General features: G+C 56.8%; 1 protein-coding gene across 1 annotated transcript in view; it reads right to left on the reverse strand.

Annotated features, from left to right (window-relative positions):
- Positions 1 to 1117: 1117 nt before the first annotated feature.
- ENG (endoglin) overlaps positions 1118 to 22512 on the reverse strand; it is a 59952-nt gene continuing 38557 nt past the window's right edge. The window contains exons 6-15 of the mRNA XM_054007441.1: positions 21891 to 22029; positions 20696 to 20870; positions 19658 to 19800; positions 19241 to 19381; positions 15381 to 15419; positions 12814 to 12927; positions 8769 to 9023; positions 7938 to 7998; positions 4122 to 4217; positions 1118 to 3281 (exon numbers count right to left, since the gene is read on the reverse strand). Of these exons, the coding sequence (XP_053863416.1) occupies positions 3163 to 3281; positions 4122 to 4217; positions 7938 to 7998; positions 8769 to 9023; positions 12814 to 12927; positions 15381 to 15419; positions 19241 to 19381; positions 19658 to 19800; positions 20696 to 20870; positions 21891 to 22029 (1282 nt within the window). The 3' untranslated portion in view covers positions 1118 to 3162. The remainder of the gene's footprint in view (positions 3282 to 4121; positions 4218 to 7937; positions 7999 to 8768; positions 9024 to 12813; positions 12928 to 15380; positions 15420 to 19240; positions 19382 to 19657; positions 19801 to 20695; positions 20871 to 21890; positions 22030 to 22512) is intronic.

Here is a 22512-nt window from a genome sequence, read left to right on the forward strand (position 1 = left end):
GGGCTTAGCCAAGCTGGGTTCATCCCTGGATCCCCACCCCCCCCATTCCACTGGGCCTGCAGGCCGGAGTGATGGTAGAGCTGGTGAACACGGGGCTGGCCTGGGTGCTGCTGCTCCAGGACCCAGTTACCGTAGATGTGGGTGGTGTCAAATCTGGGCCAGCCGCCTGCAGCCCCCGGGGTGGGGGGCACAGCCACTCCTGGGGCTGCTGACACAAGCCAGGCACCAGCATCAGGGGGAATTAGTCCAGGCTCCCATGAAGCTTCCTCTCACCGTGGCAAGCCTGGCTGGTCCCTTCCTCGCAGCGCGGCAGCACCGGGTGCCTGGGTAAGAGCAGGAGCGCCCGCGCACGGGGCTGCTTTCTCCTGTGTCACTTTGCAAGGGTCTTGCTGCACCTAAACCCCACCCCAGGCAGCTCGGGGTAGGAATTGGGGTGCTGGGCTGGCTCTGCTCAGGGGATGGCTCCCAGGTGGCTTAGCTGGGCTGGGGCAGGGAGCAGGGCTAACCCAAGGCCTTTGGGAGCTGGGAGCATCTGCTCCTGGAGGCTCGACGGCCGGCAACAGCGCTACCTGCAGGAGCAGCATCGCCCACGGCCCCGGCCCCGGCCCCAGCCCGGGGCTCAAAGTAAGAGCGGGCTTGGGCTCGGCTTGGCCCTGTCTGACAGCTGGGTGTCAGCCCAAGGCCGCTTGGTGCTGGGGAGAGCCCGGCAGGCCGCGCGGGAACAAGGCAGGCGCTCGCCCCTGCTGCCACGTTCTGCCACGTGGTGAGCAGGCTGCTGGGCTGGGTTTCCTGTTGTCGAAGTGGGGCTGGGCCAGGGCCGTGCTCTGTGGGCCTGGCCGGCTGCTTGCACAGCTGCATGTGCACAATGCAATGGAAATCCAAACAGCATCTGCCTCCACCAGAGAGAGGTCACGTGGGCCAGGCCAGTTGCAGCCCCTCTCCCGCCCCCCCCCCCCCGCTGGCTCCCCCAGGCCAGATCGCAGGTGGTTTGTGGCTGGGCCGGGATAAACACGGAAAAGCTGGAAAGGGGCGTGTGCTGTTTGGTGCCTTTCTGGGGGGCCCGTTCCCAGCGCTGAGAGGGCTGGGCAGGGCCAGGAATAATCGCAGCAGGCTCCAGTCAACCCAAGACGAATTTTATTTATACATTATCATGGTTACACGGGGTCAGTACAAATATTTACAGCCCAAGGCCAGGTGGTGCGGTGGCCTGCCGGTGCCCGGCCACAACCCTGGGGTGGGGGAGGCAGGGCAAGGCCCAGCTGGCAGGCGCCATTCAGACTGGTTCTGCGCCTGGGGCCGAGGCTAGCTGGGGGGGTGTCAAACCTGCGCTGCGGGTGGTGGAGCCAGGCCCTGGGCTGAGAGCCCGTGACCGGCCAGCAGCACTATGGCTCGGGGCAGGGGGGGTCCACATGTGACTTTAATTACACTCGGTGCCCCAAGGGCTGGGCATTCAGCGGGGTGGGGGGGGGTGTCTGAAATAGGCCGGCAAGGCTCCAGACTGGGTGTCTCCCGGTGGGTTACAGTTAGTAAAGGGCAGAGTCAGTGACACTTTAGTCAGGGTCAAGCCCTGGGGATGGGTGTCAAAGTGTGTGTGTGGGGGGCGGCTCTGCAGCCCCAGTGCTTCTGATGCAGATCCCTGACACCTGCCATCAGGCCAGGTCCCCTGCTTCGCCACACAGGCCCCCATGCGCCCGCGGCTCTGCCTCACCCCCCTTGCCCTAGGGCTGTGTCTGGCACACACATAAATACCCGCTCGGCCAGGCTGAAGGCAGCTCGGATCCCCCACCTCCCAGCCTGCATGATTGTGTTTGAAACAAAAAGAAAAGGTACAGAGTTGACCGCCTTACATTAGTAACTGACACGACCCCTCAGCACTGCCGGGCTAGAAGGGTCTATACAGAAAGGAACGCTGTGTAGGCCACAGCTCAGCGGGGCCACGACGGCCTAGCCCTGAGCTCTGTGCCACAGCCCGGCCAGGGGACTCCCTGCCCGCCACAGTCAAGGGGGAGCCGACTCCCAGCTTCCTAGTTGCTGTTCAGGTGCCCATGCCTTTCCAGCAGCCCAATGGCATGGCTTTGCTCCAGCGGGGGGGCACCATTCCCCACTGCCTGCCCAGATCTGTAGGAGTGGGTCCCTGACAAGGAACCGGAGTCCAGCAGGAAAACCCCATCTGGCCCCTCCCACTAGCCTTGCCTGGCTGGAGTGTGTTCACACAGCTGTTGGCTGAGCACCCAGGGGCCACTAGGGGACTGGCTGATTTCAGCTGCCTCCCCTGCGACTACGCGGGCCTGGGAGACCGGCAGCGCCTTGACAGTGTTTGGTAGCGGGGGGGAGTGTGTGCGTGTTGGATTGGGTGTACACAACTGGCTCTGGAACTCACTGGCTGCGTCTGAGCCCCGGGGAAAGGGTTGGGCTCGTGCTGACTTATGCTCTGCTGTGAGCGACCACGCTGGAGTGGACACGTCATTCATGGACTGTATCCCACGGATCTCGCAGACGGTGATTCTTCAGCTGGGGCCAGGATGGCTGGAGGGACTGGCAGTGAGCAGGGGCCTTTCACCTCTCGTCTGAGACTTGGGCAGCAGCAGCACAAGCCGAGCCCACTCCTTGACTTGGGGGACCCCGGCAAGGGGAGTTCAGGCCTTACGTCCTAGTCAGACATGGCCCCTCTCCTGGGGTAGCCTGCAAAGAGGGCAGGACGGGGGGATCCAGGGGAGCCATCTTGCATTAGGAAATGGACAGATGCCCCCAGCCCCTCTCAGGTGGCCACTGAACAGCTGCAGGGGAGAGTTACAGGGATTTGGGACAGAGAACGACTGGCCTAGAAGTGAAAGGGTCCCTGGGACACCCGCTCTCCCTACGTGCTGTCTGCTGGGCCTCACGCTCACACTCCCAGCCTGTGCCCTGGCCTGGTCTCCCAGCCACTGGCCTGCTCTTGGCGTGCTGCTGGTACCTTCCTTGGGTTGGCTGGGTCCGTGGAGAGCTGGTGGGCGTGTTGCTCCCGGAGTGCAAGAAAAGTGCTGGCGTGGCTGTGCCTGTCCAGTGGCGCAGCCTACGAGGGACGGGCCCCGCTGTCTTTTCCCCCACACCTGCCTGCGGCTCCGCTGAGGTCCATGGGCGGGAGCTCCCAGGAGGGGTGGGGGTTTCCGGGTGGCCTGCTGCCTAGGCCATGCTGCTGGTGGAGCAGGGGGTGCTCTGGGTGCTGCCGATGCTGTGATTGGGGCTGCTGCTCTCGGAGGCTGGGGCGTTGGTGGCGACAGGCTGCAGCTTGGCCATGGGGCCTGGGGTATGTTACATGTCAGAAAAAATGGAAAACATTAGGCAGGCGCCAGGGGTTATTTCCCCCGCCAGGCCAGAGGGGCTGCTCCCAGCCAATCAAGTGCTGAGGAGGGAACCGAGAGCATCCTGCCCCTGCCCAATCACAGCCCTTTCGGTGCTGAGATAAGCCAATTGTCCCTGTGTTTACACTGGCACTGGAAGGAAAAGGCCTGAGTGGCCAGAGATAAACCAATCAGCTGGTCCCCGCTGGGACGGGACGGCCTATTCAGGAGGGAGAGAAGGCGACAGGCTGCAGGATTGTGTTGTGGTTGTTCTATTGATACTGGCGCATTCGGCAGATAAGCTTCCAGGCAAGGCAAACCGGGAACAACTGCTCTGGCCCTTGGGAACAGGAGCAAGGCTCCAGCTGTGAGATCCTCGGACAGAGCCGGGGCCTCACCACAGCAACAATCAGCCTCGCTCCCCGCTGGAGGCCTCGGGAAAAGGGCCGGGTGGACCGTACCAACCTGACAGCATCTTCCCTGGCTCGCAGTGGGATGGGGCTACAGGGCAGATGCACCGGCTGGGGATCTGGCCCGAAGTGTCTCTCGCTGGGCACCAGAGCTATAGCCCGAAGGCTGCGTCACATCCTGGAGCAGGTATGAGCCTGGAGCTGACCAGCACCTGCCAGCCGAGGATCCCCCGCCGCAGCACTCCAAGGAGAGACCCCGGCTCCTGCTGAGTAGACCGAGCTCACCCCAAAGCCATGGCCCTGGGAACCGTGGGGGGTGGGACGTGGGGGGGAAGAAGGCGGGAGACTAGGGTGACTGGGGCAGAGACGAGGCGAAGCAGCAGATACTCACGGGTATGGGAGTAAATGCACCAGAGCGCCGCGGTGAGGAGCGTGCCGATTAAGAACGCTGCGAAGGTGATCCCCACAACTGCTTCTATCCCTAGGCCTGGAGCCGCACAGGAGAGAGGAGCATTGAGAGCAGTCAGCACATTTCTCCAGACAGGGGCTCCCCTCTGTTTCCCGATAGCCCCCCCCCCCCCCCCCGCACCTCCCGGCTCCTGCCGGGTTAACACACTATGGAGCCTTCTCTCTGCCCATAGTCAGGACTTCTCTACTGAATCCTGCCCCAGAGCCTCCCTTTTCCACGCAGGCACCTGGCCAGCTCAGGAACTAGCCCAGGTGAACCCGCGGTGGGAACTGAACTATGGGGCGATAAGCAGGGCAGGGGTTTAGCCCTGCGGGGCGGCTCTGACTGAAAGGCCTGTGGAAGGAGGTGACTGCTAGGTATGAAGGGCTCCGCTCCTCTAGCAGAGCAGGATCTGCAGCTCACAGGCTGTGCCAGTCCCACCAGGCAAGGAGGAGTGAGGGCAGGACCAAAGCTTGCCAGTGACTTGATTAACACTTAACGGGAGACAGAGAGAGAGCAAAGCAAATGGCTTCTAAGTGGCCTTGCCCCCAACCCCTCTGCACCAGTCTGACTCTGCCCCTCTGCCGCACGGGGGGACGGGAGATTTAGAAATGGGCAGAAGCAGGTTTCGCTGCAAGCAGCAGGCTCACAGCCTCTCTCCTGCCGCGCTGACCAAGCGCTTTAGGCCACGCGGTCCTGCAAGCTGCCGCACGCTTTGGCCAAGGCGTCCCATCTGCGATCACACCTGTCCTCGCCTTAGGCCATGTCTGTACAAACAGCCCTCAGCAGTGCAGCCATCCTGCTCCAGCTGTGCCACTGCAGCGCGTCCGGTGGAGCAGCTCTGTGCTGACGGGCGACAGAAAATGCCCAGAGCACTACCTTGGGGCAGCACTGAAATGCAGCCACCTCTAGGCGTGGGTGTGGCAGCTGCTTGGCAGCGCACAGGAACACGACACTGATGGTGGATTTTCTGCAGGCGGGTTAACGAGGAATGCCTGGCAGTTGAAACCACACGGAGGATTCCAGATGAGGCTGAATGTAGTTACACTAAACACGAATGGGGATGTGGGGGGGGGGGCCGCGCACCCCTTGGGATCTTTCATGGGCACAGGTATTCAGGGCCACAGTTCCAAAGAGAGCAATGCCAGCAACACAACCCCCCCACGGCCGCCATCCGGGGGCACTGGCTCAATACGGACTCAGAGAAGAAGCACACCACCGCTGCCTGCAGCACCTAGCCAAGGAACGATCAAGCCCTTGCTCTGATTTATTTATACGGTGCTTGCTACGATCTCGCAGTGCCTTGGAAGCCCCACGTTGCTCAGGTGGCTGGAGGCAGCCTGAATGGCAGAGGTAGAAACTGGGCTGGTTTGCTAATGGTTCCTGGCCTCCTTTCAGTCACTGATCTCTCTCTCTCTCTCTCTCTCTCTCTCTCTCTCTCTCTCTCTCTCTCTCTCTCTCTCTCTCTCACACACACACACACACACACACACACACACACACACACACACACACACACACACACACACACACACACACACACACACACACACACACACACCCCCCCCCCTCGACGGAGCAGCTGTCTTCTGCTGAGCCCAGCAGCTCCTCCCTGTGGCTGTCTCCGGGCCGCGGCTCATTAAACCACCCGGGGATGTGAGACGTGTGTGTTTGAGTGTGTGATGTGCGGAGCGAATTCCAGTCAGGGCTCGCTCGTGTCAAAAGCCTTTCCTTGCTTTGTTGTGCTGCCGTCCTGGGGGAGCTGAGCAAACAGAGGCAGGAAGAGGGGACCAAGGTGGGAGGAAAGCAGGAAATCATCCATTCTTGGATGGCGCTGAAGATTCATTCCTGCCTGGAAAGGATTCAGCTGGGCAGGAAGATGTGCCACGCTCCCTCGCATGGAGCGACTGCAAAAATAACTGCTATTGGAGACATCAGCAGGACGCCTCCCTCGCGGCTGCTTGGAAGGTTCAGCCAAGGGAGACTGGCACGCAAGGAAACTGCTTCTCAGGGGCTGAAGTCACCTGTCCATTATCATCCCCACGTCTGTGTCTTTTGGAAGCACCTGCCCCATGCCAGGGGCTGTTCACACGCAGGCACAGCTCCTGCCCCAGCGAGCTCACCAGCACTCTGCCCTCACACAAAGCTCTGTGCAACATCGCCAATGCCAAAGCTTCAGAAATCATGCGCCAGGCCCCCCCAAACACATTCCAGGGTCTTGGCTTTGCCTGCTGGGTTTTCAGATGTTAGGGGTCACGCTGTCTAGTTTTTCTCTGCAGCCACCAGAGCCAGAAACGTCCTGGTTTGTAATGAAAGCCGAGCCTGACACCTCCATCCTATGACTCCAGGAGCTGGAGCTTGAAGACAAACTCTAACCGTCACCCGACCGCATTAAAATGGCAAGGCTTGGCCACACTATATTTGTCTATCAGAGATCAACTCCTCCAAAGAGCTTTTCTCACACACAGATTCTGATTTCCAGGATTTTGCGGGGAGGATAAAAATGAAGTGGTTGATACTACATGCAAACACCAAACTGGACTAATAATGCTTCTGCATCCATGCAGCATCCTTCATTCAGAATGACCCGAAGTCACTTTACAAATGCTAGCTACAGGAATCACTACACGCATCAGTGAAATGCAGCTACCTCTGGGGTGAGACACGGCTGCTGTTTAACAGCAACATAGGAAGGCTACACAAGAGTTTGGGACAGGAAGTACAGGATACTGCATCCAATTGCCACCAGGCTCTTTTGACTGAGTCCTCTCCAAGTTGGGCTGTTTCCTATCACACCAAGACAAGTTTACATGGGCTCTGGCTCACATCAGAACTTCGCTTCCCTTCCCCGCCCCCCGCAGCCTGTTATCCTGCACAGACAACTGGTGCACAGTCACTGTAAAACAACTTCCTGTAGGTCAGTGCCTGGCCCGGCCGCAACCCCTCACCCCTCTCTAGGGAGCCCGGCTGACACATCGCACGGCTCTGTCACAACAGCCACAGCAGGGAATGCAGACCAAGGAGAAATGACGAGACGAAAAGCAGAAGGAAGCTGCCAGGAATTTGATAAGAGCGCCAGCGGGACGGCTCCGTGGAAAAGCCTGTGTTAAGTCTTGGGCTCAGTGCCAGACTGACTCCTCGCCCCCTAGCCCCAACCAGGATGAAGGCATCTCACTTGCTGCAGCCTGGACAAGCCACGCACCCTGCGATGGCCAGTTCTCAGGACGGATCCCACCAGCCTCTGGCCCGTGGAGTTCCACACACGGAGGCCTCGTCCGTATCTCACATGCTAGCAAGGCAGCACTGCCACGTCTCACCGTCATTCAAGCGCCTTCCCTTTCGGTGAGGAACATACCGCGCCCTGGGTCCTGCTGTCCCCTCCTGGGCATTGCTTCCCAACTACCAGGCGTCCCATCTGCGATCACTCCTTTCCCCATTTCTATGGGTGCAACTACATTTCTCTTTGAACCGGTATTTCTCTCCTGTCTATTCACTCCAGTCCCCATTAACCCAGCTCCCATTCTCCAGCCGAGGGAAGGCGTTAATCCTGCCAGAAGATCCTTCATCGAACTGAAACTCGGCAAGGACCATGGGACACTCTCTGCTCCCACCCACTCCAACGTGTGCCTGCACCTTGCACCAGGGACAATCGAGCGGACGTGCAGGCTGGACTCTGTGCTGATCCACCCTCACTGGGTGGCTCGGCTCCAACTCTCAGCACTGGCCCAACGTGACATGACAAGGAGATCGTGAACTCACTGGAAGGTGGAGGTCTGGTGTCCTGCAGCGTCACCTCTAATGTTGCCACGCTGGTGCTGCCCTTTGATTTTGAGAAGAAAACCAAGAGGGTTAAGATAAGCTGTGCATATCTCTGCCCCGCCCAGCGAAAGAGCCCCGAGTACCCCCCAGCAGCCGGTCCCAAGGCTATAGCAGGAGGGGTGAGCACATGGCGTCACCCTGGGAAGAGACCCCTGGCCTTGTGGCTAAGGTGCAGGCCAGGGAGGCAGGAGACCTGGATTCTATCCCTGGCTCTGTCTCAGGACCAGTCCCCAGGTGACCGGGGGGAGGGGTTCATTCCCCTCCTTGTGGCTCAATTTCTCCCTCTGTAAATGGGGATACCGAGCCCCAGGACTGGTGCGAAGCCTGGTTCATTCCTGTTTCTAACGTACATTGGGGTGCTTGGCCAGTAGGGGCACTACGCGCCCCTGGCTGTGGCTCCGCTGCTCTTGGGAACAAAGAGGCGACATCACCCCCGGCTCGTGCCCTGTGCGAAGGCTACGGCAGTGGCCCGGAGGCAGGGACACTGGGGCTAGTCTGCGCCCTGCGATCCAGTGCAAACCCCTCTCGGCTTGGCAGGGCGGTGCAGCGAGAGCTAGGCCCCGTTAACCTCCACCCAGCCTTGTGTGTGTCGTCTGGTGTGGGGAATGGGAGAGAGCTGCATGCCAGCAGCCAGCCAGCGGGACACGGGAACGGAATCCCTGGACCCTCGGCTAGGGCAGTGGGAACAGCCCCCTCACTCGACAGATGGGCAAAGGGTCCTGGGCCAGGCCTCCTGGGGGTGCCCGTGAAGGAGACGGCCCCCACACTCACGTTGACATGCCAGGCCACTCTGCACGACAGGGTGGCGCAAGGAGGAAAGGGCCCTCCCCCAGCCAGGCTGTAGACGAAGCTGAACCGATGGAGCTCCCGGCCCAGTGTGGCTTCTGTCGGCTTGAGGACGGTCACTGCTTGGCCGAGTGGCGCGACAGGCGGGATCAGGAGCTGCTGAGGTTCCTCGGTAGCAGTCTGCAGAGAACACTCCTTCACGTCCAGGAACCTCTGGGCACTCCCGGCCCGAAACGAGACCTGCAGAGGGGCAGCAGGAGGACAGGAGTTCGGTTAGCAGGTCTCGGGGGTTGTACCTCAGCTCCGGATCTGGGCTGGCAGGGAAGGAAGCCAAAGGATCCCCCCACGTACCAGCTGAGGACTGGAGGGGGCAAGCCAGCCCCGATCCCCAGTCTCCAGTCGATGATGTGGCTTCCTCATGGGTGAGTACAACCACCCGCAGGCCTGGGTGGGTGCTTCTCTGAGGCATGGGCCCTGGACGCAATGAAGCTCTGTCCACACTGGGATCAGAACGGGGCTACTCCAACCATGTTTACACACCACTGGCGTGGCAGAGTGCTAGCAGGGTTTCTGTCACCAGCACAGACAGCAATCCTCTGCCCCGCCCCGCCCCACCCACCAGACCCACTGTAACACAACTGTCTAGCCCATCCAGCGGTACCTGAGCCATACTATAGCCCGAGGCGGGTTGCTTCTCACCCACTCTTTACAGGATAATCCTCTCTCTAATTTCTCTTTGCTTTTCATTTGGCCTTGTGAATTTGGGGTTATCGCTCCCGATTCTCCCCTGCAGAGTCACTTCCCGCTGGGCGATGGCGTGGCAAAGCCCGCCCTGGAGTAACAGGCCTGCGCAGCCAGGTGGAAGGGACCGTCGCCCAGAAGGAAGGGATTGGAAGGATGGCAGAAGCAGAATAAACCTTCATTGCCCACTAGCTCGGTCAAAGGCGTGGGCGTTAGGGGATCTGCCAAACAATGCTGGGTGCACTCAGTGCGTGTACCAGGAAAAGCAGAGAGAGCGGGAGGTGGGCCGGATGCTGGAGACCTTGGCCACCACCATGCCATGGACACCAGCCCTTTGGTACCTACCTCCCAAGGAATCTACAGACCTGCTCCCCATGGCACCAGGGGTGCCTCTAGCTCAGCCCAGGTGCTCAAGGGGAAGGCTGTGGTCTGGCTGCAGGACAGTGAGAGAGGGGAAGATGCTGCTGAGTCAGGGGACCACCACACGCGGTGACCACAGGACAGCTGAGCCCCACAGTGGTGAGAGACTTTGCTTTCGTGATACAAGCATCACCCCTGGGGATTAAGGCTTTGTTGATGCACAACATGTTTTTTGCCTGCTGAGTCAGTCCACTGCCTTACACTTGGGTTTCTAACATGGCTTCAGACCATAGTAATTCCCTATCCACTCTGGTCTGGGCCAATGTACCAGAACCCACATTGCAACTGCAGTGTTTAATGCGCAGCCGTAGCTGGCCTGGCTCTGATGCAGACAGCGCCGGGCTGTACGGGCCGGATCCAACGACTGCCGTGGTTCTCTGGGCTTTGGGACAGGCTGATGACAGCCACATGGCCGGCAGAGTTTGCACAGAGTGGGTTTGCGGACAGCCCTTCATCTGACTGATAAACGGTCAGGAAATCTACAGTCCTAATTCCTGAGCCAGAAGAGTTTGAGCAGGAAGTTATGACCACATGAAGAGGCTGGAGCCACCTTGTTTGGGAAAAGTGATTAGCCCTGATAGACACTGACCCCTAAACCTGATTTGTGGATGGAGGGGAAGAGGGAGGGGCCAGCCCGAACCATCTGGAATCAAAGAACCCGTTCCCTGCCAATTGCCTGACACGCACTGTGTATCCTGGCGCAAAGAGAACAGTGGAGAGGAAAGCGAGTTATTTACCTTCCCCAGCCAGAAGGCCCCGATGAGCTATCAGCACCCGTCACCAAGGATCAAATGCTTACAGACGGGATGTGGAAATCAGAGAGACACCAAGCCGAATGGCTCTGTTTCCGGCTGGCAGAGCCTTCTGACACGATCCAGGTTGCTAAGTGATATGTTATCATCTTTACTCTAACAAAACATTCTACTAAGATCTAGGCCTGAGTCAGCCAAGACCTGATTATCATAGAAGTGTAGTGCAGGACTGGAAGCGACCTCGATAGGTCAGAGAATCGTAGAATCATAGAATCTCAGGGTTGGAAGGGACCTCTGGAGGTCATCTAGTCCAACCCCCTGCTCAAAGCAGGACCAATCCCCAACTAAATCATCCCAGCCAGGGCTTTGTCAAGCCTGACCTTAAAAACCTCTAAGGAAGGAGGTCATCGCTTCCCCTGCACTCAAGGCAGGAATGTGCTAAACCCTTTACAACTCTGTACCCCCCTAACTGGGGCAAGGTACTGTACCTTGTGTATACCTACAGGCATAGTATGACTGGGGTCATTCTGTGGCACAGTCTGTCTCCATCTAACACAGTGACACTCTCTCCCTGGGGGAATGTCGCCACCGTAAGCCCAGGTGCGTTGCGGTTTGTGCAGCCAGACCCCCGCGACACAGCTGAAAACAGCAGTGTAGATGCAGCGGAGCGGGCTTCAGCACGGGTGTGCAAGCGCTCCAGGGTACGTACACATGCTGCTCGCCTGCGCCAACGCTTGTGCTGCCACATCTACAGGGCTACTTTGAGCTGGGCTGGCCCAGCTCTGCCTGCATGGCACTCCCACCTCGCACTGCAGGGCGGGTGACTGGAGCGGGTTGTCCCAAATGCTCTTGTGGCTGTAGGAAGCCAGAGGCTGATACAGGCGGAGGGCTGGTTGTAGGAGCAGCCTCGGTCAGACTGTACCCTGTACACAGGGAGTGAGGCTGGGTGGGGCACGGAGAGGGAGTTTGGGACAGGTCAGATGGGGCCAGGAACAGGTCCATGTTCACATGCCGTCCTTGGCAATTAGCTCTCCCCCCGAATTCACTTCCAAGGAGCTGCTCTCCCCTTCCCGTACACACTACTTGTGTGAGTAGCATAAGGCAGGGGAGTGCCGCTGGCTCCATGCAAACTCCTTCCCACGCCAGCTCTACCAACTACCCTTCATCCTGAGCTGCCACCTGATCCCCGTCCCCTCCCCGGGGCTATTCCTGTCCTAGCCCTGTCCCAGGGCGCTGGCTCAGCTACCCGCGGCCTGGCCCATTTGCACGGTCTCTTACACACAGGCCGTTGCTTTTGCCCATCGGCACCTTTCATCTTTCGATGCCAAGCCCTGCGGAACATAGTGTGGGCGTGTGGCAGGACAAGCCGCCCCCCACCCCGCGCTTTCTCTGCCCTGCCCACCTCACTCTTCCAGCCCTGCCCCGCACACTTCCTGCTCCTGCCAATTATATCGCTGCTCCTGCTTGAGCTAATTACCTCAGCAGACCAATCATTGCCCCCACAGGGCAACCGTCCCCACCAGACCCGCTTCATTGGTTCCATCACATCTGTAATCGTCTCCGTGAGGCATTTAGCTGAGTGACCGGGGGGGCTACACCTGTCACAGCCCCCCACATCCACCAGAACCCCTCAGGGCCGAGCTGCAGCCCCCTGTTATTCCAGGTCTCGGCTCCCACAATTCTGCCAACACCCCTCAAGCCTGGTTCACGCTGCCTCCAACGCATGTCAGCGTGGGCATCTCCACCGCTAGGCCAATGCCTCTAATGCTTGCTTTGAAGCCCAGACAGTGCGTGCTGGCCTGGGCCTCACTCAGCCAAAGCTTGCCAAGCCGGGGGGATCATTCGAGGAGGGCCACAAATGAATTGTAGCCGCAGAGCCCCTCTGGGATTTCATCCCTGCTTTCCAGGGGTAAAGAGGCTCCTGCACTAACTCCCCATTCCCAAGGCATCCCTCACTGTACAGACACAGCAGGGAACAAACACACCAAGGTACAGGGCCAGGCTAGGCAAAGCCATTCTCCAAGTGGCCTGGAGCCTTCTAGCTGCTCGCCTGGCTTCATGAATTCAGCCCAGCCGAGCCTGGTGGGCCCAGCAAAGGCGGGAGAGATGCCCAGTACCTGGACATAAGCAGCTTTGTTGACTTCCAGCACGGTGGTTGAAGGCCACTTGAAGTCCTGGGTCCGGTAAAGCTGCAAACGGAGCTCCGGTGGCAGGCTGCACTCGAACGGCACCTACGCGGGAAGGAGACAGGGCTGAGCTCCAGGCTGCTGTCGCTCTGACAGGGTTTCCACGGGGCACTGGGAGCTCACAGGTGCTGGTGCAGCCTGGTTCACTGGGATTCGCTCTGATGGACCATGAGCACCACTGCAGAAATCTAAACTCCCGGAGCCAGCCCTTAGGCCTTGCACTGATGGGCGCCTTAGGAATTCCTCAGAAAAGGGCGGATTATTTCAGTGACAAACCCTCCCACCTCCCCCCCCCCCGGCTGCTTTTTCCTGATGCAGCGTCCCACAGGGCTACAGCCTTAATGCCCCCCCACCCCGAACAGTCATGCCAGAAACTCGGACATCTGGCTCCTAGTCTCACCTTTGACCTCTCTCTGGCTAGTCAAGAGTGAGTGTCTGTGTAGTGCAGTTTGTTGAGAGCTTATTGTGTATTTGGTTCATTATAATCAGGAGGAAACCTGCTCCACGGGCAGAGCTGTGGAAGCAGCGAAGTGAGGGTGGAATTGCCATCGCCCCAGGGGTGGTCTGGCCCCGATGGCGTATTCCTCCCTGCTTTGTCCTGGCCAGTGACTCGAGGAGTGGGGCTCCTGGAACCTGCCTGAGACAGTTCCCGCCTCTCCTCGCTTCACTTGCTCCAGGTCCCGCAGTCTGAGGAACCCTTGGGCAGCCAATCTGGCAATCAGCGGGTGGCAGCCAGCTACAAGTTTCCAGCTTGCCGGCTCCTGAGCCAGTGGTGACGATTTGGGGGTCCTGTCTGCTTTCATGCGTGGCCGAAGGCCTGTATATGGGCGGATCCCCAGGAGTCAGCGGGGTGATGTCACTACAAGAAGAATGTGGAAAAATTGGAAAGAGTCCAGCGGAGGGCAACAAAAATGATCCGGGGGCTGGAGCACATGACTTATGAGGAGAGGCTGAGGGAACTGGGATTGTTTAGTCTGCAGAAGAGAAGAATGAGGGGGGATTTGATAGCTGCTTTCAACCACCTGAAGGGGGGTTCCAAAGAGGATGGAGCTCGGCTGTTCTCAGTGGTACCAGATGACAGAACAAGGAGTAATGGTCTCAAGTTGCAGTGGGGGAGGTTTAGGTTGGATATTAGGAAAAACTTTTTCACTAGGAGGTGGTGAAGGACTGGAATGGGTTACCTAGGGAGGTGGTGGAATCTCCTTCCTTGGAGGTTTTTAAGGTCAGGCTTGACAAAGCCCTGGCTGGGATGATTTAGTTGGGGATTGGTCCTGCTTTGAGCAGGGGGTTGGACTAGATGACCTCCTGAGGTCCCTTCCAACCCTGATATTCTATGATTCTGTGATTCTATGTCTCTGCCAGGCCAGAGACAACGGCGAGTGATCAACCAGCTAGACTAGATCAAACCCATTGTCCCGAGGTGTTTGCCTAGCAAAGGCGAACATCTCGGGACAATGGGTTTGGTCTAGCTGGCTTCTCTTGTCTGAAGGGAGGGGGTTTGAGAGGAATGGACGTTACCGGGAAGAGAACGAAAGAAACAGGAGCCGCTAAAGGGACTCACCCCGGGGGAATGGGGAGGGACTAGGAGAGACATTTTGCACCAGATTAAGATGAGGGGCGGGAGGCTGCAGCAGGGGTGGGGTAGCGGCCCCGGCCTGCCAGAACACAGGTGATCCCCCAAGGCCCACAGGAGCAGGCTGAGCTAGGAAGGGACGTGGCGTTTAGGGTGTTTTATTGTTTTGGATGCGCCTGTGATTTGCATGATTCAGTACAGACAGCATGCCAATGTTAGGCTGGCAATGTGTGTGCTTGTTGGCTGTGTCACCACTGCATGCCCCTGAGAGAGAGAAACTGTAAACCCAAAGCTTCACGGTGAAGTTCTGGCCGAGGGGTGTGTTTAATTCCCGGGGTCAGGGCCGTGCCCAGAGCAGTTAGGCATCTGGACAATGGGTTCCAGCCCTCAGAGGGGGCTGCCAGACAGAGGGTCTGCGGTCTGAGCGCGCCTGGGGACCCCAAGATTGGGGCAGTGGCTGGACTCCACTCAGGTCCCAGGGGCTTGAAACACGGGGATCCAGAACAGCAGCGGCTCAGTGGCTGGAAGGGGGCACTCGCCGGGATCTGTGACACCAGTCAGTCCCCAGGATGGTAGAAATCCTGGACTTATCTCTACAGCCCCTGGAACCGAGGGGTGCTCGCTGCTGCACCCCTAGAGCTCAGCCGTCTGTCATGAGCAAATGGCAAACGCTTTCACTTCCCCTCCCACGGGTTTTGTTGTCAATCCCCTATCAGGGCAGGAGGAAGGAAGACTGTTCCCTCGTCACCTGGATTTCTCTGGGGCAGTGGGGAGGAGCAAAGCGTGAATGAAAGAGAGAAAGAAATGAAGGAAAGAATCCTCCCGAAACACAGCCTGGGCCTCCTGCAGTCCGGAGGGAACGCCGCAGACCCGTTTCGCCGCTTGGAAACAGCTTGGAGATTAAAAAACAAGCAACTCCCCTTACCTCAACTTTCTCCAGCGATGAAGCCAGTGTCAGGATCAGCTGGGAACACAAAGAGAACAGAAAGAACGTGAGACACTGGTGAATGGCTCACCAAACTGATGCCTCAGATAGTGCTCTGGCTCCAGGTTCCCGAAGCGCTGCGCGAGGGAGGTGGGAGCCAATCGTTTGGGGGTAGAAAAGGATTAAAAGTCCAGCAGACAGTGTGGTTTCTAGCCACTGGGTTCACTATGCAGCTTTGCATGCTGGGACTTGCAGTCTCCGCACGCCACCTCTGTATTAAAGACAAAAATGGCAGCTGCGGTCTCCTCGTCTGCAAGCTTGGGTGTTGTTATTGCAAGGTACTAAGCAGCCGCAACCTCCACCAAAGCTAATGGGGGGTTGAGGATTCTCAGCACCTCACCGAATCAGGCCCTAATGACGGGCACTCGGTTGCGCTAGGGTTGGGCACCTCTGCCTGCTGGAGCCATGGGCAGCTGGAGACACACCGATGAAGATCGGTCCTTTACTGGCATTGCCTAGGAGTGATGGGAAACACATGGACAGCTCTGGAAGCGACTGAGTCCATTTTAGTTGCTTAACGCAGGGGTTCTCACCCTGTTTTGTCCTGAGGGCCCCCCCCCCAACATGCAATAAAAACACCACGGCCCATCTGTGCCACAAAAAGTGCTTTTCTGCATACAAAGGCCAGGGCCAGCGTTAGGGGATAGCAAGCAGGGCAGTTGCCTGGGGCCCCACGCCACAGGGGCCCGCACAAAGCTACACTGCTCAGGCTTCGGCTTCAGCCCCATGCGGCAGGGCTTCGGCTTTCTGCCCTGGGCCCCAGCGAGCCTAATTCTGGCCCTGCTTGACGGACCCCCCCGAAACCTGCTTGCGATCCCCCTAGGGGGCCCCGGACACCTGGTTGAGAACCACTGGCTTAACCGACGTAATGGACATTTCATTAACAGAAATTGCTATTGATACTAATCATAGAATCATAGGACTGGAAGGGACCTCGAGAGGTCATCTAGTCCAGTTCCCTGCACTCATGGCAGGTCTAAGTATTATCTAGACCATCCCTGACAGGTGTGTGTCTAACCTGCTCTTAAAAATTCCCAATGATGGAGATTCTACAACCTCCCTAGGCAATTTATTCCAATGCTTAACCACCCTGACAGTTAGGAAGTTTTTCCTAATGTCCAACCTAAACCTCCCTTGCTGCAAGAAGCCCATTGCTTCTTGTCGTATCCTCAGAGGTTAAGGAGAACAATTTTTCTCAGTCCGCCTTGTAACAACCTTTTAGGTACTTGAAAACTGTTATCATGTCTCCTCTCTGTCTTCTCTTCTCCAGCCTAAACAAACCCATGTTTTTCAATCTTCCCTCATAGCTCATGTTTTCTAAACCTTTAATCATTTTTGTTGCTCTTCTCTGGACTCTCTCCAATTTGTCCACATCTTTCCTGAAATGTGGCACCCAGAACTGGACACAATACTCCAGTTGAGGCCTAATCAGCACGGAGTAGAGCGGAAGAATTACTTGTCCTGTCTTGCTCTCCTACTAATACATCCCAGAATTGTGTTAATTTTTTTTGCAACAGCGTTACACTATTGACTCATATTTAGCTTGTGTCCACTATGACCCCCAGATCCCTTTCTGCAGTACTCCTTCTTAGGCAGTCATTTCCCATTTTGTATGTGTGCAACTGATTGTTCCTTCCTAAGTGGAGTACTTTGCATTTGTCCTTATTGAATTTCATCCTATTTACTTCAGACCATTTCTCCAGTTTGTCCAGCTCATTTTCAATTTTAATCCTAGCCTCCAAAGCACTTGCAACCCCTCCCTGCTCGGTATTGTCCACAAATTTTGTAAGTGTACTCTCTATGCCATTACAGTAACTCCTCACTTAACATTGTAGTTATGTTCCTGAAAAATGCGACTTTAAGCGAAATGATGTTAAGCTAATCCAATTTCCCCATAAGAATTAATGTAAATGGGAGGGGGTTAGGTTCCAGGGAAATTTTTTTCACCAGAGAAAAGACTATATATATATATATACATACACACAGTATAAGTTTTAAACAAACAATTTAATATTGTACACAGCAATGATGATTGTGAAGCTTGGTTGAGGTGGTGAAGTCAGAGGGTGGAAGAGGGTGGGATATTTCCCAGGGAATACCTTACTGCTAAATCTAGCACTCGGCTGAGCCCTCAAGGGTTAACCCATTGTTGTTAATGTAGCCTCACACTCTACAAGGGAGCACGAATGGAGGGAGGGGAGACAGCATGGCAGATAGAGACAGAGACACGTGTGTGTGTGTGTGTGTGTGTGTGTGTGTGTGTGTGTGTGTGTGTGTGTGTGTGAGTGTGTGTGTGTGTGACAGAGAGAGAGAGATGTGCATTGCTCCTTTAAGTACGCTGACCCTACTCTAAGGGTAGGTCTACACTACCCGCCTGAATCGGCGGGTAGAAATCGACCTCTTGGGGGTTGGGACGCGACAATCGATCCCCGAATCAACGCTCTTACTCCACCAGCGGAGGTGGGAATAAGCGCCGTCGACGGGAAGCCGCAGAGGTCGATTTTGCCGCCGTCCCTACAGCGGGGTAAGTCGGCTGCGATACGTCGAATTCAGATACGCTATTCGCGTAGCTGAATTTGCGTATCTTAAATCGACCCCCCCCCCCCGTAGTGTAGATGTAGCCTAAGAACATTGCCTTTTTAAATAGATCAGCAAGTTGAGACAGCAGCTACTGCCAGCAAGCTCCCTCTGTCCTGAGCCCCGTTGTGGTTGTGCCCACCCCCGCTCTATGGAGATGGGCGGGGTAAGCGGGGGGGCAGGAGCAGGGGGGAGGGGGACACCCTGACATTAGCGTGCCCCTCCGCCCCACACACACACACACACCAAGCAGGAGGCTCCGGGAGCAGCTCCAAGGCAGAGAGCAGGAGTAGCAAAGACAGTGGGGGGAGGGACAGCTGAACTGCCTTGATAGCCTGCTGGGCGACTGCTGCACAGGGAACTTAGGGGAGCTGGGAGCTGATGGGGGGCTGCCGGAAGGCAATCTGTTTATTTCATGCTACTTGCCCAAATGTCACTTCCGTTAGCAAAGCCAGAGCAGACAGCCAAGGGCTGTTTAGCAGGTAGCATTTCCCACCCAGTCCGTCAGTTTGACCAAATCTGATTTTCCCACCATTACTAGGAGCCTAAAGCAGCACCCCTTGGGTTGGGGCTGGGGAAGTGGCAAGGTGCAAACCCGTGAACCATCTAACAGCGTGGATGCTGAAATGGAGAAATCTGAATTGGCATGCAGAACACCGGCATGTCGCTCAAGCCTTCTTGACTACATCCTGCTACCTGATTGGCCCTCAGCAGGATTATTAAGATTTAGCCTGATTTCCAAAAGTGCTGAGGGCCCACGGCTGACAGTGACTGATATTAGAGTTACTGGTGAGCAGCTGTGCTGAAAATCAGGCCAACAGTGCATTAGAAAAGGGGGCTGGAATTAAGTGAAATACCTGCTGGAAGGCCAGTGGCTAAGAGCCCGAGTCCACTCTCACTGAAGACAATGGCCAAACATCCATTCAGTGGGGGCAGAAATGGATTCTAACAGTCCCATGCTGTGAAATACACCAGGACTTTCCTTGATGCCTGAAGGTGACAAAGTCTCAGTGAAATACACCTGAAATCTCTGCCCAAACGAGGACGGCAGATTAATACCTTGGCGAGTCTGTACAGCGAGAATCTCTGCACTGGGGGGAGGGGGGCAATATCTCTGAGCAACAGACCAGGAATCAGTGCTGGGGGGTGGGGCAGACGATAACACCAAGCCGTTCACAGGGATAAGAACGAAGACGTTAGCACTATGTTGGACTATAACTGACCTTATTCCTGGCTAGAATGTCACTCTCCAGTTTGGTGTGGCAGTCCCCCAAATACCTTCTCAGCACAAAGTGAGTTTGGTTTTGTTCAGCTCTGCAACGGGGGTCTTGCAATGTGATATCCGTGATGTAGTCATTTAAATCCTAAGAGAAAGATACCAATGTATCCATCACCTGTTACAGGCAGAATCCCAGATTCCCCCCGGCATCCCCTGTTTGTGGAAAACATGTGGTTGGCCCCCTCCATAGGGGCAGAGTAAGGCAGCACCCTCTGACCCCCAGCGTCCAAATGTCGGAGACAGGAAGAAACCAAGAGCCCAATTCTGTAAGGTGCTGAGCCCCTTCTCCCAGTTCTGTTCCCACCGTTCTGTCTGGAGTGTGTGATTTCTCAAGCCCGCGCTCTTCAGCTTAGCCACTCACCTGTAAGTTCATCTTCGGCATGACTATCTCAATGGAGTCGTCTGTGCACTTCCACGGTGGGAACAGACTGAAAAATGTTTGAACAATGTTGACGGCATCGGGGCGTTGTGCAGGTGGTGGTGGTAGAGTCTTCACTTCTGGTTCTATAGAAATCAACATCAGGACAGCATTGGACAGGGCTGGAATGGCTCATTTCCTTCGGCAGCCAAGAGAGAGGCTATTGGTATCTACAAGGATTAACTCACTGGGATGACGTCTTTACAAACTCAAGAGTAACCCTCGCGATGCAGGGGCTGATAGATCCCAGAGGGGCTGATCTAGTGCTGGGGAAAGGGCCAGCCTGAGCTCTGGAGAGTGAAGTTATCTTGATGCTCAGAATAGGTACGGCACAGACAGTAGCAGGGCCAGCTTCCCATATGCTGCCCCACCAATGGGCCTTAGCCATGAGCTGGAGAGAGCCATCTCTTGAGGGCGGGGGGCTCAGTCCCCATGGCCCAGCCAATCCCGGGCACTTCTGTTGAGGCTGCCAATCAGGGGACCTATTTGTGTGAATTCTGATGTGGACACTTGCTCACTGGGATCTGGACTGAGGCCACCAAGCAGCCACCAGATGACAACACCTCTTAGCGACTCCTGACCTGGGCTGGAGCTGAGCCAGTGACCACGGGGGTAGGAGGCTCGGCAGCCCATTCCCAACCTCCTGAGCCACGTAGCAATTTTGCCCGTGGGGCCTTTAGGGAATGTCTACACTGCGATTTAAACACCCGTGGCTGGCCCATGTCAGCTGACTTGGACTCGTGCTACAGGGCTGTTTAGTGGCGGCATAGACCCCGCAATGGGTCCCAGAGCCTGGGCTCCAGCCTGAGCTCGAATGTCTACGCCGCCATTAAACAGCCCCATAGCCCAAGCCCCGTGAGCCCGAGTCAACTGACACAGGCCAGCCACGGGCGTTTAATTGCCGTGTAGACCTACCCTTAGAGCATGGCTGACAACTGAGTCGAGTGGCTGGGCACTCGGTAGCATCTAGTGTAGACTCACCACATCTGTGCAGCTCAAGGGTCACATGGGTAGCCGACGGGATGTCCGTATATGAAGCTATGTCATCAAATCCTGTATCGTGGGCCAAGCCGATCAGGCCCTGCTCACTGTCAGGGAGAACTCTCTCATCCAATTGCTCGGAGGGGAATCTGCTGATCCGGTGTTTCCCAGATGCCTGTGGAAGAAGGAGAGAGAAGTAGGAGGGAGGGAGATAGAGAAGACAGGAATTGACGTGCTGGAGGGTGGTGGTGGCTGCTAGCAAGCTTGTCTGTGACCCAAGAGAAATCACAGACCTGGCGGAAGCTGAGGGGGGTGCTAGCCATTTTTCAGTCAGGTTACTGAGGGCACAACCGGGTGCATCCTCTGCGGCCTTTCTAGCCCTTGCCAGCCTAAGGACAAAGCCTGCAGGAGCCCAGGTGTTCCGCGGGGTGACGTGGCACAGCCCCCGGCGCGTCATGAAGCCCCTTTGGCAAAACTAAAGCTTTGCTTTGGGAGAACAGGGCCCCAGCTCCCTGCACTGCCCATGTGAGAGTCACCAGGACAAGCCAGTCTGTTCTGATGCCAGGATCCTGTCAGGACCCAGGCAAGCTGCAGTAGGCTGGGCTGGTCCTTGGAAAGAGATGGCTGTGAAGCAATTGAGCATTGGGGATTCAGTAGGTGGCGCTAATGGTTAAAATAGATCAAAACAGGACGGGGAGCTCTGAGCGCACCAGCCAGAGATGGGGAGCCGTAGGGGAGCACTGCTTGCCCAACCCAGGGAGAAGAGGGGAAGCTGTGTTCCCCCCCACTCCTTTTTACTTTAACCTCTATGCTGCTGGAAGGTACCACCTTTCGTCTGAGCGCCGGCCAGAGGTCCTGGCCACTTGTAGACTTTAAACATCTCAGGATGCTTTTCTCAGAGTACGGTTGGTAAGCCCATTGTCCTGGCCTGATTCTCACTCAGTTACATTCTGCTTCCCTAAACACCTCCTGCTGTTTCAGTTGGACACAGAACTCTTCACTCCCCGTCCCGGATTGCTCTGCAGCACGGCTGTGCGCTTTAAAACAACTGCTGTGCAACCTCTTACTCCATGGCTCAATGTGGCCCATTGCTCCCTGCGTTCCAGCAGACGTGGCCCCCCCGCCCATGAACATTTTGAGCTGAAAGGCATCACAGAAATATGAGCTTTCCATCAGCATTTCTCTCCTGCCTTACCATGATGCTCACGGTGCGTTGCGTATCGATGTTCCAGGTCACGCTGGGTTGGCTTTGGAGGATCAGCAGAATTGCCAGATCCTGCAGCGGCTTTGCTTCAGGGCAGACCACGTTCACCTTCACCTCCACGGGCTGAGAGCTACAGCACAAACCCCAGAATAAACCGATGGGCTCATGAACCAACATGGCCTCCCCCTATGGTTACTCCACCTTCTCGGCCACAGCTGGGCCCCCCAGACGAAGACTCCAAAGGCAGGCCTCTTCTGCTAACAAGCCCTCCACCAACTTCAGGGCCTCTTTTGCCAACAACAAAATATGCCACGTGGTCCTCTCTCTCTGTCCCTCACACACACACATGGGCCTAGCCAGAGAGGAATCACTGGAGACAATAGAGTGGGTGGGTTTCAAGACCTTCCACACCTTTCCCAGCCCCACAGACTTCCCACCCCACTGGCCTCACAGTCTCCCTAGCCAAGCCCGCACTTAACTGGGGGCTGTCCCCCTCCATCAAAGAGAGACATACCCCACACTGCTCTACCCCCTGGCCTGGGCCCTGACAAGGTGCCATCCCCTTCCAGAACACACTCCCCAGCCCCTCGCCCCACACGCCAAGGGCGGGACC

This window comes from Malaclemys terrapin, chromosome 17 (genome assembly GCF_027887155.1).
Source record: "Malaclemys terrapin pileata isolate rMalTer1 chromosome 17, rMalTer1.hap1, whole genome shotgun sequence".
NCBI classification, from domain to species: Eukaryota; Metazoa; Chordata; order Testudines; family Emydidae; genus Malaclemys; species Malaclemys terrapin.